Source organism: Mobula birostris, chromosome 2 (assembly GCF_030028105.1).
Source record: "Mobula birostris isolate sMobBir1 chromosome 2, sMobBir1.hap1, whole genome shotgun sequence".
NCBI lineage: Eukaryota > Metazoa > Chordata > Chondrichthyes > Myliobatiformes > Myliobatidae > Mobula > Mobula birostris.
The window spans coordinates 84,797,807-84,815,348 of record NC_092371.1 but is presented as its reverse complement, the minus strand read 5'-3'; the positions used below and the strand labels follow the sequence as shown (position 1 = coordinate 84,815,348).

The 17,542-nt window shown below is 41.0% G+C and overlaps 1 protein-coding gene across 1 annotated transcript in view; it reads left to right on the top strand.

Moving 5' to 3' along the window:
• LOC140188198 (double-strand-break repair protein rad21 homolog) overlaps positions 1-17,542 on the top strand; it is a 99,480-nt gene that overhangs the window by 51,306 nt on the left and 30,632 nt on the right. Inside the window, exons 9-10 of the mRNA XM_072244235.1 lie at positions 4,174-4,285; positions 11,608-11,753. Coding sequence (XP_072100336.1) covers positions 4,174-4,285; positions 11,608-11,753 — 258 coding nt within the window. The remainder of the gene's footprint in view (positions 1-4,173; positions 4,286-11,607; positions 11,754-17,542) is intronic.

Genomic DNA, 17,542 nt, shown 5'->3' with positions numbered 1-17,542 from the left:
AGCTCAACCATGGGTACCCAAGAACTATTGGGGCTTGAGGGGAGGAGATCAAGTTAAATTGTGCCTGTTCCCGATGGTTCCCTGAGAGAATCAAAGACAGTGGTGGGGTACAGTGAGTGATTTGGGCCAGAGGTCTTCCGTCCAGTGCCCGAGCTTCCAGAGGGGTAGTCAACGGCTCTCGAGGAATTCCAGCCTGGGTTGCCCCTCAGATTCCCCTCAGCACCGGACTCTATCAAGGCAGACAAGGGTCTGTTGGTTGTAGCTTACATTGGCTTGAACTTGCATCCGGGATTGGGGGACAGAAGGGAATGTGGTCTGACTCACCAGGGTCCCCCTTAGGTAACAGGTGTCACGAACATGGCCAGACCGACCGCAATAGAAACAATCCCTTGCTCTTAATCTCCGGAGCTGCTCGGAGGGAGAAAGACGGCTCCGTCCCAGCTGCATTGGTTCCTCTCCCGGGGTGGTGGAAACGGCCGGGCCGGATGCTATTCTAGGAGTGGGAGGAGGAGAGTGGTTAGGGCTAGGAGTAGATGGTAAAGCATACCGTGGGGTGGCCAAAGGACGACCGATTCTCTCCCTCTGTCGTTCTCAGAGTCGGTTGTCCAGCCTGGTGGCTAGGGAGATCAATGAATCCAGGCTGTTAGTGTCATCCCTAGCTGCCAACTCGTCCTTTACCTTGTCACAGAGGCCTTGCCGGAATACCTCCTGGAATGCCTCATCATTCCAGCCCGAGTCGGCCGTTAGCGTCTGGAACTCCACGGAGTATTCTGCAACACTACGTGAGCCTTGATGGAGGGTGAGTAACCGCTTAGCGGCATCTTTACCGCAGACGAGATGGTCAAAAATCTTCCTTATTTCTGAGATGAAAGTAGGGAAGGAAGAGCAGGTCTCTGGCTGATTATCCCAAATCGCGGTGGCCCACGCTAAGGCATTTCCTCATAACAACCCCATAATGTAAGCTATTTTAGATCTGTCCGTGGCATACGTGGATGGCTGCTGCTCGAACACCAGGGAGCATTGTAGCAGAAAAGCCCGGCACTTCCCCAGATCTCCGGCGTAGGGTTCTGGTTCAGGGATGCGCAGCTCCCTTAGCGGACGTGTTGTTGACGCCTCGGGCGCCGCCACCACAGACTGTCTGGGCTGGTCAGACGGAGTTCCCGGAGTCGACGGGGTAAGATGGGTGGATACTCGGTTGACCTGTTCATTCACCTTTCTTACATCTACTGACAGGCAGCAGAGGTTTTCCATAACTTCCCAGAGCAGCTGATCGTGCAAGCCCAATAGGGAGCCCTGTCTGGTGAGGGCTTGTTACAGAGGGTTCGTGTCCACTGGGTTCATGTTGGCCAGTTCGTTCTGTTGCAAGGACGTGGCTGGGGACGAACCCAAGTGCAGGACACAGATGCTGAGGCAGAGTCGCTAGGCGTAGCACCTCCGCAATGGGGAGCCAGTATCCAGGAGACGATGCGAAGCTTAGAACTAACAGTTCTCAGGAAACAAGGTTTACTCTCATAAGAGTCGACCGACAAACTGGCAGCTTCTTGCTGTGGTCACAGGGTTTTTATCCTGCCGTTTGATGGGAAGCAGGTGCGTGTAGTTAGTGGTACTTGGGAATGATTGGAATCTAAATGAGGTGATCGAGGCCCAAATCTTGAGGCAAATGGCAAGGTGGGGGATGCCAGACGGGACCATGACAAATGTCCTCAATGCACTTTCCTTTGTAGCTAGTCACCGATCTCACATACTTATCAATGTTGATGTAATAAACGTAGGTAGCTCCCTCTCTGAATATGCTTTGGTCCGTGCTTTCGAAGCAGTCCTGCGGCTCTGAGGTGGCACCTTCTAGCCAGGCCCTGATCTTCCAGTGTATGCTTTTGACTCATTTAACCAGAGGTCAGAATGCAGGGATTGGTCTGAGGTTGGGGAATAGCCTTATGGGCTCCATGAATGTTGGTTTAAACCAGGTCTAATATATTCTCTTCTCTCGTTGCGAAGATGACATGCTGGTAGAACTTTGGCAGGAATGTTTTTAAGTTAACACGATTGAAGTAACCAGCAACAATGAAGATATTACTGGGGTGAGTGGTTTCAAGGCTGCAGATTGTGCCTTGGAGCTCCTACAGTGCTCCTTCAGAACTAGCACAGAGGTGGGGATGTATACAGCAATAATCACAATAGCAGTGGACTCCCTCAGTAAGTAGAAGGGCTTCACTTCACCTTTAACAACTCTATCTGCAGTGACCAGTGGGTCATTACTACTGAGGTATTCACACAAAAGCTCTTACTGATGTAGACGCACGTACCTCCTCCATGGGTCTTGCCATAGGTCGCAGCGTTTCTGTCTGCTTGAAAGGAGATTAGGTCTTCAAACTGGATGGCTAAGTCTTGAATGGTGTCTTGAAGCCATGTTTCTGTCAGGACAAGTGTGCAACAGCCCCTCAACTCCCACTGGTTCAGACACAGACGCAGCTAAACCAGTTTATTTTCTAGCGATTAGACATTAGAGAGTAGAATCAATGGGAGAGTGGGCCTGCATGGATTTACTTTGTCTCACTTTCATACCGGTGTGCTTATTGTGCTTTGTTCGAGCACACTGCTTCTGACGGCAGCTTCCCTGGTTGGCTGTAGTAGACCACAGAATGAGAGCATGGTCCCTACGTTAGTTCGTAACTGTGCAGCACCTTTGTTATTCTGCTCACTAGTGAGGTATACTTGCAGATTATAGTGTTCTTAATGCTCAACAGTGTTTCTCCATCATAGAAGGGGCAAACAGGGCAAGAAATTTCACTGTTGATTGGAACAGGAGTGACCATTGCATCCATGGGCATTGCCATCCTAAAGGGTTTAAAAAAGTTAGAAACCCCCATTGAAAAGAGGAGCCACCATTGGATATTTATGAGAATATTAATCCAGTTTTAGACAACAATAACTAAATATTGCTGCTGAAAATACCTTTAAACACCAGGAATCTTAAATACTGTGACCAGCTTGGCCCATCAAAGTTACTAGTCCATAACTGAAAGGAAAACCATGTTGGTGCATCTTCATTTGAAGTCATTCTTCCAAGAAACATATCCTGAGATAAGATATCAAAGCACTCAGATGGTCACAGCTCTGACAAATCTGTGTTGAAATGATAAAGTATATCATGATCAGCCAATTTTGCAAGTCAATGTACTTCTGATTGTCTTTTAAAATACAACCCTCTAAAGCCAAACAGAAATCATAGAAACATGGAAAATCTAAAGCACATTGCAGGCCCTTCGGCCCACAATGTCGTGCCGACCATGCAACCTACTCTAGAAGCTGCCTAGAATCCCTTCTGAACTTACTGCAGTGGCAAATTACTTCCCTCTGATGGTTATGCATCTTGTGTTCATTTTCATCAGCATCATTTAAAGAAATTATCTAGTCATTGTTTTCATATGTTGTGAGTGCTTGCTGCGTGCATATTGGCTGTTATACTTTTCTCGATACAATAATGATACGAACAGTAAAGTAGTTCAGAAACCATGTAAGTTGCTTTGGAAGTGAATATTCACTTCCTATTAAAATTGAACAAAAGAAATGGCCTTACAAAATTCATTAAAACTACCTGAGCCTGAAGTCCTACTTCATCAGATTCAGGAACAGTTATTAACCTTCAACCTTCGGGTTCCTGATCCAGCATGGATAACTTCACTTACTTCACCCCAGAATGATCACTGAACACAACCTGCAGACTCACTTTCAAGGACTCTACAACTCATAGTCTCAGTACTATTTACTTATGTGTTTATTTATTTGGATTTTTTTTTTGTGTTTGCACAGTTTGTCTTCTATTGCACGTTGGTTGCATGTCAGTCTTTGTGTGTTATTTTTCATTAGTTCTATTGTATTTCCTTGTTCTACTGAGAATGCTGGCAAGAAAATGAATCTCAAGGTTGTATGTAGTGACATACTGTATACATACTTTAGTAATAAATAAACATTGATCTTAAAGTTTGCCACAGTTAAAGAATATTTCAATTCCGATGTTGTTGCCATTGCAACATCAGTACTACAAGAGATTCCTGTCAGACTGTTGGCAGGTTTTTATATTACATTGTTAGAAAGCAGTTTGTGCAGCAACCAATGCACTCAGTGTGAACTTATTAGATGCTTAATTACAAATTATCTCGCTTGGTTCATCAGTTGTTCAGATGTTGCCTTAGAAAATGTCTACCTTGGGAGAAAAACAATCAGAATGATGCTCTGGAGGGAACATATGATATTGAACAAACAAGAAGTGAAGAACATGTAATTGGTAAGTAATTGAAGATTTTATCTAGCATATTTCAAATAGATTTGTTTTGTAATAGTTTAAAAGAATGAAGGATCTGTGCAGGAAATGTTAACTTCAAGGAGATGCCTGCTTTATATTTACATAATTTCATTTCCATCTCTCCTCTTCAGTGATGAATAATTTTGGAAATAATTAAGTATTAATATTATGTTAAAACTTTAGAATGGCAAAATACAGGAAAACTGATACTTGAAAAACAAAGCACAGGCTCATTCTTAGCACATTGTGCATAACAGCAAATTCTTTGGTGCATAGTTTTGCTTGGTCCTATAAAATGAGGTCTCAGGTGACCAAAAGACTTTTTTAAATGTTGGAATAATTAAAATAAGATGATGTGTTGCTTTTAGCAACACACAACTGCTAACCTGTGTTCATAATATTTAAAATATAGATGGTACTACCATATTCTGAGCCATTTATTGCTGATAAGCAATTATTTTACACATCTAACATTGTACAGAGCAGATTTGCACCTTTTCATCTGGATTTTGCAAAAGTTTCTCTTTGTTCTGCGATACATAATCTTATGATGTGTTACTGTATCTTCTGATTTATTGGCAACGGAAAAATTGCAAAAGCAGAAATCTCTTCAGAGGTTCAAAGGTCCATTTATTATCAAAGTTTACAGCTCTGAAATTCTTCCCCAGATAGTCACAAAACCAAGAAGGGAAAGAATGCAGCTCGATCATCAGCCCCCAAATCCCTCCTCCCTGCACAAAAAAAACGAACAAAAGCGGAACAGGCACATCAACCCCCAAATCTCCACTGCACACAAAAAAAATTAGAAAGATTGGATGAAATACACAGAATATAAAGAAACTGCAAGATCGAAAAAAAAGTGCACAGTCCAAAATGCAGAAAACCTGGGTAACATTCTCCTGGCACAGTGGCAGGCTCTCACACCTCCAGCAGCAGATCGATTCCACCAGTGATCAAAAGGCAGTCTTCCTTCTCCGTTAGCAGAGCAATCCCACTAGTGATCAAGTGGCAGTCTCCCCTCTCTGGCAGCAGAGCAATCCCATCAGTGATCAAGAGGCAGTCTCCCTTCTCCAGAGGCAGAGCAATCCCACCAGTGATCAAAAGGCAGCCAGTAGCGCTTACCTTCCGCATTCACCTTGATGTTTCCGTCTCCCTCATTGCTTTAATCGATGAACAATGGAAGCTCTAATCAGAGAAATGCTGTTGAATGCTGGCTCATGCTTTGCCTGCAGACTTCTCGCCACGAGGTTCGTGCATGCTGCCTCTGTCTCCTGGAATTCTCTCAGGGACTGCAGAGTGCTGAAACACCCAAACGATCTCCAAACTTCAAATCACAAGCTCCAACAATTCCTGAATCACATTCAAGATGAAAAGCAAATGTAAAAGACATAAAAGAAGTGAAATTTATGGTTTCACAGTCTATCCAGAAGATGTCGACTGGATAGCATTGTACGCAGGCATTATCTTGACCGGAATCAACTCTTGATCATGGTTAATGTGTTGAGTAAATTATTTGAGAACAATTTTATAAGATGCCAATAACTTTATAATTTCTGAATAACTGCTAGCCAACAAATCTCTAGAACTCTGCCATTCTGTTCTAGGTATGAGACAGTAAGTCTCTCTTTGTCACCGCTTCATCCCTGAAAGATTGTGATGGAACCTTGTAAATCTATGAAACACTTCATGGCATCAGGATGCCCAAGGCCAGAGCATAAAATTTAAATGTTACATATCTTTCTGAGGGCACTACTTGGGGTATCTACCCTAAGTCATTCTGCTGGAAAGCAGACTGGGTGTTACTTTCATTCTGTTTTATCTCGTTTATAGTCAGATAAATTTCAAATGGTTCTTTACCCATCCCTGTGCCTGTGCTGTGACTCCATTGCCAGCCAGGATTCAGCCTGACTTCTTACCTACATGCTATCCCATCATTCAAAAAAACACTGAAGAAAAAAGAACTGCAGATGCTAGGATCTGAAATAACAAACTGAAAATGCTGGAAATACAGGTCAAGTAGAAGCAGTGGAGGGAGAAAGTGTTAACATTATTCCTTCAAAATTAGGAAATATACAACATATTCTAATTTGGTAGATACAAGATGGATAGAGAAGTTGCAAAGGTTGCTGTTCTGAAATTATTCAGTTCATTATTGGGTCCTCAAGGTTATCACTTGTCTACTTGGAAAATGGGCTACTGATCCTCAAGCTTGGAATGGGCTTCATTGGAAGAGCACAAGACGTCAAAGTCAGAGAGGTCACAGTGCAGGTGGAATGGAGAATAAACATGGTGGGCAACTAAAAGCATAGGGTCTTCCCAGTCAACTTAATAGAGATGTTTTGAAAAGTGGTTGTCCAATCTGACTTGGTTTGTCCTGTATGAGGGAAACAAATTGTGAAAGCTGAATGCAGTAGTTTTAATTTGCAAATGAATTCTGGCATGCACATTTTTGGTTTTGCCTACAGTTGACACCATCTTTAAGATGCTGCTCTTTGACCAACCTAAACAAGGGCTCAATGGTTACCAGGTCTTTGTTCTAAGTTCAAAAGCACAAGCTAATATGATAGGATTTTAACTTGGACCCTTAGTTTATCAGTATGTACCTCTAAGTTTGTAGCTCACTAACATTACTTATTGGTAATGTTAATGAATCTTAAGAGAGTGAGTTTGTTGAATGCCTAAGAGATAGCTTTTTAGAACAGTTTGTTGTTGAGCCTACTAGAGGATCAGCTATACTGGATTGGTGTTTTGTAATGAACCAGAGGCAATTAGATAGCTTAAGGTATAAGAACCCTTAGGAACCAGTGATCACAATATGATTGAGTTCAATTTGAAATGTGATAGGGAGAAAGTAAAGTCTGATGTAGCAGTATTTCAGTGGAATAAGGGAAATTACAGCTGTATGAGAGAGGACTTGGCCAAAGTAAATTGGAAGGAGCTGCTGACGGGGTTGTCAGCAGAGCAGCAATGGCGTACGTTTCTGGGAAAAATAAAGAAGGTGCAAGACATATGTATTCCAAAAATGAAGAAGTACTCAAAAGGTAAAATAGTACAACCATGGCTGACGAGGAAAGTCAAAGCTATTGTAAAAGCAAAAGCAAGGGCATACAACAAAGCAAAAATTAGTGGGAAGATAGAGGATTGGGAAATTTTTAAAAACCTACAGAGAGCAACTTAAAAGATCATTAGAAGGGAAAAAATGAAATAGGAAAGCAATCTAGCAAATAATATCAAAGTGGATAGTAAAAGTTTCTTCAAGTATGTTAAAAATAAAAGAGAAATGAGAGTGGATATAGGACCGCTAGAAAATGAGGCAGGAGAAATAATAACATGAACAAGGAGATAGCTGATGAAATAAATGAGTGTTTTGCATCAGACTTCACTGTGGAAGACACTAGCACTATGCCTGATGTTGTAGTGTGTGAAGGAAGAGAAGTTGGAGCAGTCACTATTACAAGGGAGAAGGTGCTTAAGAAGCTGAAAGACCTAATGGTACATAAGAATCAGAATCAGGTTTATTACCACTGGCATGTGACGTGAAATTTGTTAGTTCAATGCAATATATAATCTAGCAGAGAAAAAAAATAAAGTAAAAATAATAATAAATAAACAAGTAAATAAATTACATATATTGAATAGATTTTTAAAAATGTGCAAAAACAGAAATACTGTATATTAAAAAAAGTGAGGTAGTGTCCAAAGATTCAATGTCCATTTAGGAATCAGATGGCGGAGGGGAAGAAGCTGTTCTTGAATTGCTGAGTGTGTGCCTTCAGGCTTCTGTACCTCCTACCTGATGGTAACAGTGAGAAAAAGGCATGCCCTGGGTGCTAGAGGTCCTTAATGGACACTGCCTTTCTGAGACGCCGTTCCCTGAAGATGTCCTGGGTACTTTGTAGGCTGGGATCCTAGATGGAGCTGCGTAGATTTACAACCTTCTGCAGCTTCTTTCGGTCCTGTAGCCCCTCTGTACCAGACAGTGTTGCAGCCTGTCAGAATGCTCTCCATGGTACAACTAAAGAACTTTTTGAGTGTATTTGTTGACATGCCAAATCTCTTCAACCTCCTAATATATAGCTGCTGTCTTGCCTTCTTTAGCACTACATCAATATGTTGGGACCAAACTAGATCCTCAGAGATCTTGACACCCAGGAACTTGAAGCTGCTCACTCTCTCCACTTCTCTCCACTTAAAGGGCAAAAGTTTAGGGGTAACATGAGGGGGAACTTCTTTACTCAGAGAGTGGTAGCTGTGTGGAAAGAACTTCCAACAGAAGTGCTTGAGGCAGATTCGATTTTGTCATTTAAAGTTAAATTGGATAGCTATATGGACAGGAAAGGAATGGAGGGTTATGGGCTGAGTGCAGGTCGGGTGGACTAGGTGAGAGTAAGAGTTCGGCATGGACTAGAAGGGCTGAGATGGCCTGTTTCCGTGCTGTAATTGTTATATGGTTATATGGTTCTGATCCCTCTATGAGGATTGGTATGTGTTCCTTCATGTTACCCTTCCTGAAGTCTAAGTCCACAATCAGCTCTTTCGTCTTACTGACGTTGAGTGCCAGGTTTTGCTGTGGCACCACTCCACGAGTTGGCATATCTCACTCCTGTATACCTTCTCGTCACCACCTGAGATTCTACCAAGAATGGTTGTATCGTCAACAAACTTATAGATGGTATTTGAGCTATGCTTAGCCACACAGTCATGTATATAGAGAGTAGAGCAGAGGGCTAAGCACACACAACTGAGATGCATAGGTGTTGATCGTCAGCAAGGAGGATATGTTATCACCAATCCACACAGATTGTGGTCTTCCGGTTAGGAAGTCGAGGATCCAATTGCAGAGGGAGGTACTGCAACTTTGGTAAACTGCTACCAAAATGACTCCAGAGAACTCCTGTGGTGGGTAAAAAGGATGGCACTTTACTGCTAGATATTCCAGGTCTGGTAAGCAGAATTGGGACAGCACTGATATATTTGTGCACCAAGAAGAGTTGATCATGAGGCATACTCTACCTCTGCTTTTGAGAGACTATAGTTCTATCCTGGCGGTGTATAGTAAAACCGTCAATCTGGATCGCTGCATCTGGTACAGAAGGGGTTAACCAGGATTCCGTGAAACAAAGGACACGCGCAGTCCTAATGTCCCTTTGATTCAGCACCCTAGCTCTGAGATCATCGACTTTATTCACCAGACAGTGTCCTCTGTGGGCACTTCCGACCACAATCGGTGTTGTTTCCGTCAGTTTTAAGCAGCGATAGTTCATTTAAACGCATTAAGACATCTTTGTTGACTGTACTGACCTTGGAAGCAGTTGTGCTTTTTAGCTGTATCAGGCTGAAAGTCACCTGGACCAGATGAACTGCACCCTAGGGTTCTGAAAGAGGTGGCGTTAGAGATTGTGGTGGCATTAGAAATGATCTTTCAAAAATCATTGGACTCTGACATGGTGCCAGAGGACTGCAAAATTGCAAATATCACTTCACTCTAAGAAAGGAGGAAAGCAGCAGAAAAGAAATTATAAACCAGTTAGCCTGACCTTAGTGGTTGGGAAGATGTTAGAGTCAATTGTTGACGTAATGGAGTACTTAGTGATGCAGGACAAGATAGTACAAAGTCAGCATGGTTTCCTTCAGGGAAAATCTTGCCTGATGAACCTGTTGGAATTTTTTGAAGAGGTTACAAGTAGGATAAATAAAGGGGATGGAGTGGATGTTGTATATTTGGATTTTCAGAAGGCCTTTGACAAGGTGCCACACATGAGACTGCTTACTAAGTTAAGAGTCCATGCTATTACAGGAAAGTTACTAACAAGATTAGAGCATTGGTTGATTGGTGGGAGGCAGTGAGTGGGAATAAAAGGATCCTTGTATGGTTGGCTGCCAGTGACTAGTGGTGTTCCGCAGGGGTCGTATTGGGACCACTTCTTTTTATGCTGTATATACAAATAATTTCGATGAATCAATAGATGGCTTTGTTGCCAAGTTTGCAGATGATACAAAGATTGGTGGAGGGGCAGAAAGCATTGAGGAACAGGTAGGATACAGAAGGACTTAGATTAGGAGAATGGGCAAGAAAATATCCGGACCTGCCTCTCGGTTTTTTTGCACTACCTTACTTTCCATTTTTCTATTTTCTATTTATGATTTATAATTTAACTTTTTAATATTTACAAATTTTTACTATTTTTAATATTTAATATTTGTAATTCAGGGAGTGGGAAGCACAGAATCAAATATCGCTGTGACGATATCTAGTATCAATTGTTTGGCGACAATAAAGTATAAAATATAAAGAAAGTGGCAAATGAATTATAATGTTGGAAAATGCATGGTCGTGCACTTTGGTAGGAGAAATAAATGTGTGGACTATTTTCCAAACAGGGAGAAAATCCAAAAACCTGAGATGGAAAGGGACTTGGGAGTGCTTGTGCAGAACACCCAGAAGGTTAACTTGCTGGTTGAGTTGGTGGTGAGGAAGGCAAATGCCATGTTAGCATTCATTTCAAGGGTTCTAGAATACAAGAGCAAGGATATGATGCTGAGGCTTTATAAGGCACTGGTGAGGCCTCACCTTGAGTATTTTGTACAGTTTTTGGCTCCTCATCTTAGAAGAAATGTGCTGGCATTGGATAGGGTCTAGAGGAGGTTCACAAGGATGATTCCAGGAATGAAAGAGTTGTCATATGAGGAACGCTTGATGGCTCTGGGTCTGTACTCGCTGGAATTCAGAAGGAGAGATCTCATTGAAACCTTCTGAATGTTGAAAGCCCTAGACAGAATAGATGTGGAAAAGATGTTTCCCATGGTGGGAGAATCTGGGACAAGAGGGACAGCCTCAGGATAAAGGGGTGCCCTTTCAAAACAGAGATGCAGAGAAATTTCTTTAGTCAAAGGTTGGTGAATTTGTGGAATTTTTTGCCACATGCAGCTGTGGACACCAGGTTGTTGGGTGTATTTAAGGCCAAGATTGTTAGGTTCTTGATTGGATATGGTATGAAAGGTTACGGGGAGAAGGCCAGGAACTGAGGTTGAGGAGGAAAAAGAAGGATCAGCCATGATTGAATGGCGAAGCAGACTCAATGGGCCAGATGGCCTAATTCTGCTCCTATGTTCTTATGGTTATGATTCAACAACAGAAAATAAGTGTTTTTAGTTGAGAAATGTATGCTGATGTAAAATTTTGTATAAAATAATTAAACTACTTTTAAAAATATAAAGCCAGCTCAAGCAAATTCTGGCTGAAGTATCTGCAAATGAGTTCTTTTTCTTTCTTTCACCTGCTTATATTTTAGGATTTGATAAAGATTTGCATATTGTGGAGGAACCTTGTGTTTTGCAAGATTCTCTAATAACTGAATCCAGAAGAAGTAGCACTGATCACAGACCGATATCCGTCCACAAAGTGTGTGAAGACCATGAAAGTTTATTTGAAAAAGAGATCTATGATTTGGTAAGTGTCTGTAACAGCAGTTATTTCATTCTGGATTAACAATGACATAACGCTTAATATTAGTGATCTTTTTATAACTTCATAGTGTGAGAGTTGCAGATGTTTATATTATGGAAGCATCAGAATGGGCCAGAACAGCAATCATAGAACATGGAATAGTACAGCACAGTACAGGCCCTTTGGCCCACAATGTTGTGCCGACCCTTAAACCCTGCCTCCCATATAACCCCCCACCTTAAATTCCTCCATATACCTGTCTAGTAGTCTTTTAAATTTCACTAGTGTATCTGCCTTCACCACTGACTCAGGCAGTGCATTCCAGGCACTAACCACTCTCTGAGTAAAAAACCTTCCTCTAATATCTCCCTTGAACTTCCCACCCCTTACCTTAAAGCCATGTCCTCTTGTATTGAGCAGTGGTGCCCTGGGGAAGAGGCGCTGGCTGTCCACTCTATCTATTCCTCTTAATATCTTGTATACCTCTATCATGTCTCCTCTCATCCTTCTTCTCTCCAAAGAGTAAAGCCTTAGCTCCCTTAATCTCTGATCATAATGCATATTCTCTAAACCAGCAGCATCCTGGTAAATCTCCTCTGTACCTTTTCCAATGCTTCCACATCCTTCCTGTGGTGAGGTGACCGGAACTGGACACAGTACTCCAAGTGTGGCCTAACCAGAATTTTATAGAGCTGCGTCATTACCTCACAATTCTTAAACTCTTAAAATCACAAGGGAAAAAATTGAATCAGCAAATTAAGTATTTAGAAATAATCGAATTGCTTACAGAAAAAAGTCTAATGCATAGGCATTTTAATGCAGGTTTGATGAAAAACAATTTTTAAACATAATGACCATGAAATTCTTTGTAGCTAATTTCACTTCCACTCTGATACCTAAACAAAGATGAATTTTAAAGTCTTGTTTAAACATATTTTTGCCATACTTCATGCAAATTGACGCCAATAGAGCAGAAGCTGTTCTGAAGTATTTCTCAGAACCTATCTCGCAGGAAGATTAGAGTGTTGTGTCTAGAAATTAGAAAGACTAGTATCAATTTTATGAGATATGAGATTGAAAACCAGTGTTTCCTCTTGCAAGTCTTGAATACATTGTGTGAATATCACTATTTGAGAAATTGTGCCCAGTTCTTTCTGTCACTTTGCATGCCAGTGTTGGGCCAGATATTTGATAATGTATGATACACCTGGAGGGAAGTCATGTATTGCAGAATACTCTTCAGAATCAGAATCAGGTTTATTATCACTGACATGTCATGAAATCTGTTGTATTATGGCAACAGTACAGTGTAGTACGTAAAATACACTATAAATTACAATAAGAATATGTATTATATACACTGACTCTCCACTTCTTTAGATATACTTGTACACCTGCTTGTTAATGCAAATATCTAATCAGCCAATCGCGGCAGCAACTTAATGCATAAAAGCATGTAGACATCATCAAGAGGTTCATTTATTTTTCAGACCAAACGTCAGAATGGAGAAGAAATGTGATCTATGTGACTTTGGCCGTGGAATGGGTTGTGGTGCCATACAGGGTGGTTTGAGTATCTCGGAAAATATGGATCTCCTGAGATTTTTTCACATAGCAGTTTCTAGAGTTTACAAAGAATGGTGCAAAAACCAAATAAAAAACATAGTGAGTGGCAGTACTGTGGGCAAAAATGCCTTGTTCTTGAGAGAGGTCAGAGTGTTTCAAAGTGACAGGGAGATGGCAGTAACTCAATTAATGATTTGCTAAAATAGTGGTGTTCAGAAGAGCATCTCTGAACGCACAATTTGTCGAACCTTAGTGCCCCACACTGGGTTCCACTCCTGTGCCTAATAAAGAGACCACTGAGTGTATATAGCTCTTTCAAATTTTGCCAAAAAAGAAGTAAGGAAATTATAAGCCAATTAGCCTGACTTCAGTGGTTGGGAAAATGTTGGAGTCCATTATTAAAGATGAGGTTTCGAGGTGCTTGGAGGCACATGATAAAATCAGCAAAGTCAGCATGTTTTCCTTAAGGGAAAATCTTCCCTGACAAACTGCTGGAATTCTTTGAGGAAATAATCTGCAAGGTAGCCAAAAGAGAGGCAGTGGATGTTGTCTACTTGGATGTTCAGAAGGCCTTTTTGCACATACATAACAAGATAATAGCCCATGGTATTACAGGAAACATACTAGCATAGATAGAGCATTGGCAAAAGAGTAGGAATAAAGGGACTATTTTCTGATTGAATGCTGGTGGCTAGTGTTGCCTTGCAGAGGTGGGTGTTGGTAGCACTTCTTTTCGTGTTATCTGTCAGTAATTTACATGACAATTGATGGCATTGTGACAAGTTTTGCAGACAATACGAAGATAGGTGGAGGGGCAATTAGTAATGAGGAAGCAGGGAATCTGCAGAAGGACTTGGACAGCTTGGGAGAATGGGCAAAGAAGTGACAGATAGAATATAGTGTAGGGAAGTGTATGGGCATGCACTTTTGTAGAAGAAATAAAGTTGTCGACAAATGTTGCCTCTAATTTGTAATGATCAGTGTGTGCAAAAATCTTGTGCTGTGTAATTTTTTGCCCAGTGATAACAACTTCTGTGCACTGAATTTTGAAGTGGAAGTTAACCTCAAGCGATTCTAAGAATAATAAACTACGAAGTCCAGTTTGTTGTTCATTGTTTAAAGTAAATAAAATTATACACATCAATGAGTCTTATTTCTCATATACTATACAACATGACATACCTGACCTTGTGAGCTTTCGGTGTAGCAGTTTCTACTGTTTCATTAAGCCATTCTGCTATAAATGAACTAGTAGTTCTTTTGTGCTCACAACCTTTACTTCTTTGGAATTTGACATGATGAGTCAATATTTTCTTCAATAAAAACAATATAGTTAAGCCAGTTCTAAAATTTGTAGACAATTCATCGCAAACTCCACTTTGTCACCGCCATCCACATCAGAAACCAGAAAGGGAAATGTAATAGTGTACAATAGTGAAATACACTTAACATGCCAAATAGGTAGCGGGTAACAATCTTTAGCGTGCAGTTTGAATTCCTAAGTCACAAAAGATGTGTGCACGTGCACACCTTAGAGGGAACATAGGAGAAAATTCAAAAATAGGAGGAGCCAAGGGACTTGGGAGATCTCATGCAGGATTTTCTAAAGGTTAACTTGCAGGTTGAATCGTTGGTAAGGAAGGCAAATGCAATGTTAGCATTCATTTCGAGAGAACTAGAGAATAAGAGCAAGAATGTAACGCTGAAGCTTTATAAGGCATTGGTCAGACTGCACTTGAAGTATTGTGAACAGTTTTGGGCCTCTTATCAAAGAAAAGAGATATTGACATTGGAGATGGTCCAGAGGAGGTTCAAGAGAATGATTTCTAGAAGAAAGTGTAAATGAGCTGTACACGCTGGAGTTTAGAAGAATCTCATTGAAACCTATCGAATATTGTACAGTCTTGATAGAGTGGATGTGGAGAGAATTGTTCCCATAGTGGGAGAGTCTAGGACCATAGCCTCAGAATAGAGGGGCATCCATTTAGAACAAAGATGAGAAGAAATTTCTTCAGCTAGGGGGTGGTGAATTTCTGGAATTCATTGTCACAGGCGGCTGTGGAGGCCAAGTCATTGAGTATATTTAAAGTGGTAATTTGTAGGTTCTTGATTAATCAGAGTGTCAAAGGTTATGGGAAGAAATTGAGGAGAATGGGCTTTAGAGGGATAATAAATCAGCTATGATGGAATGGTGGAGCACACTCGATGAGCCAAATGGCCTAATGGTGCTCCTAGGTCTTATGGCTCATTCCAGGCAGCTGAGTGTCATCTATATTTTACAGTTTGTGAGCACCTCATCACTGGCAAGATCACTTTTCCTCTATATAGCTGAGACAATATACTGATCATGTATGTAAACTTGTGAGATTACAGCCTTTCCAAAGGTTCAGGAAATGATAGACAGTTTGTGTAGAATTAGACTTCCTTTAGAATCTGAAGCTGTTAATGAATTGCAAGATGTATTATTCTGTGACTGTACTGCTTATCATCAGTTCTGATCAGAAATTGCTCACAGTCAGTACCATGTACTCCTGGAGTTCATTTGACTCTTAGCAGTGTCCATTGTCCTGACATTTCCCATACCACCATACCTGAAGGTACCTCAGTAGTTTTATTCCTGAGGTATAAAACCTGTCTTTTCACTTAGCTTCTAACTCCAGGCTGAATCCATGTTTATACAATTGAACACCATTATAATGATTTCCTAAGGACATTTAGAAGCTAGTGGAGAATAGTATTGAATTTCTCAATGTGGTGTTTGCTGCCTTGCAATATTTTCAGAGCTTTACACTCAGATATCAGCTGCTATCTACTTGCTATCAGGAAAACCTAGATTTTGCTAGAAGCTCTTCAGTGGGCAGATTTTCTTCTGGTCTTAGAGGGGGAAAATTATACCTTTCAGGAGCAACAGCAGACATATTGTCAGGGTTATTCAGATGGCAGACAGACTCTGTTAAGGATCTCTAAGCAGGCAGATAGGTTGACAGCCAATTCCTAGCTCCTGATCTCCATGTTAGCTCTGGCACAAAGCATGTGCCTTCTGGACCTCACATGGCTTGATACATGAGAAGTTGAGAGGAAATCTAGCAGCTAGGATGCACTTTCCCATTTCTGGTTAGTGATTTTTTGGGATATTTCTAACCTGTCCAGCATCACACATTTCAACAAAAGTGGTATAGAAGCACCAGAAGATGATATTTGTGCTCTAATAAAGTTGCAATGTACTACCACAAAACAACAAATTTCACAGCAAATGCCAGTGATAGTAAACTTGATTCTGATAAGCACTTTATTCATATTAAGTATTTCTACCGTGTGGTTTAAAAAAAAACTTTAATTGCATTATTTTTTATAAATAAGCCCGTGGTTCTTTTTCATGCAAGTGAGTCTTTTATAGTCTTCTTCTCAAGAAATATTGCATAGTGATGCACGATTCAGGTAATCTCAATGTTCTGTACTCAGCCCTGAATTACATAAGGTTTTTCATTTTTTTAAAAATTCTCTTTGTGAAGTAATTGCCCATCTCCGTGAAAAGAAGAGAATTACAAACGTATGCCTAAGTAATTAGCAATATTCAGTTGTTAGCGATTTTTTTTAAAGAATGTCACCATTGCTGGGATTCTGGTTGACTTTGCTAAAAGGTTGATTGCTGAGACATATCTTCAGCCAAATGTGGGACTTAAATTGTATATTGTAGAATGCCATAGAAAGAAAACCACATTACTAGATTAGATTAGATTAGATTAAATATGAGGACACTCAGTCCTCGTTTATTGTCATTTAGAAATGCATTCATGCATTAAGAAATGATACAATGTTCCTCCAGAGTGATATCACGAAAAGAACAGGACAAACTAAAGACTAACACTGACAAGACCACATAATTATAACATATAGTTACAGCAGTGCAAAGCAATACCATAATTTGATAAAGAACAGACCATGGGAATGGTAAAAAAAAAAGTCTCAAAGTTCCGATTGACTCCCGATAATTCCCAATAGCAGGCGGCAGAAGGGAGAAACTCTCTCTGCCATAAACCTCCAGGCACTGACAACTGTCGATGCATTGGAAGCACCTGACCCCAGCCAACTCTGAGTCCGTCTGAAAATTTCGAGCCTCCGACCAGCCCTTCGACACCAAGCACCATCTCTGCCGAGCGCTTTTCGACCTCGTCCCGGCCACTGAGCAACAAGCAAAGCCGAGGATTCGGGGCATTCCCCTCCGG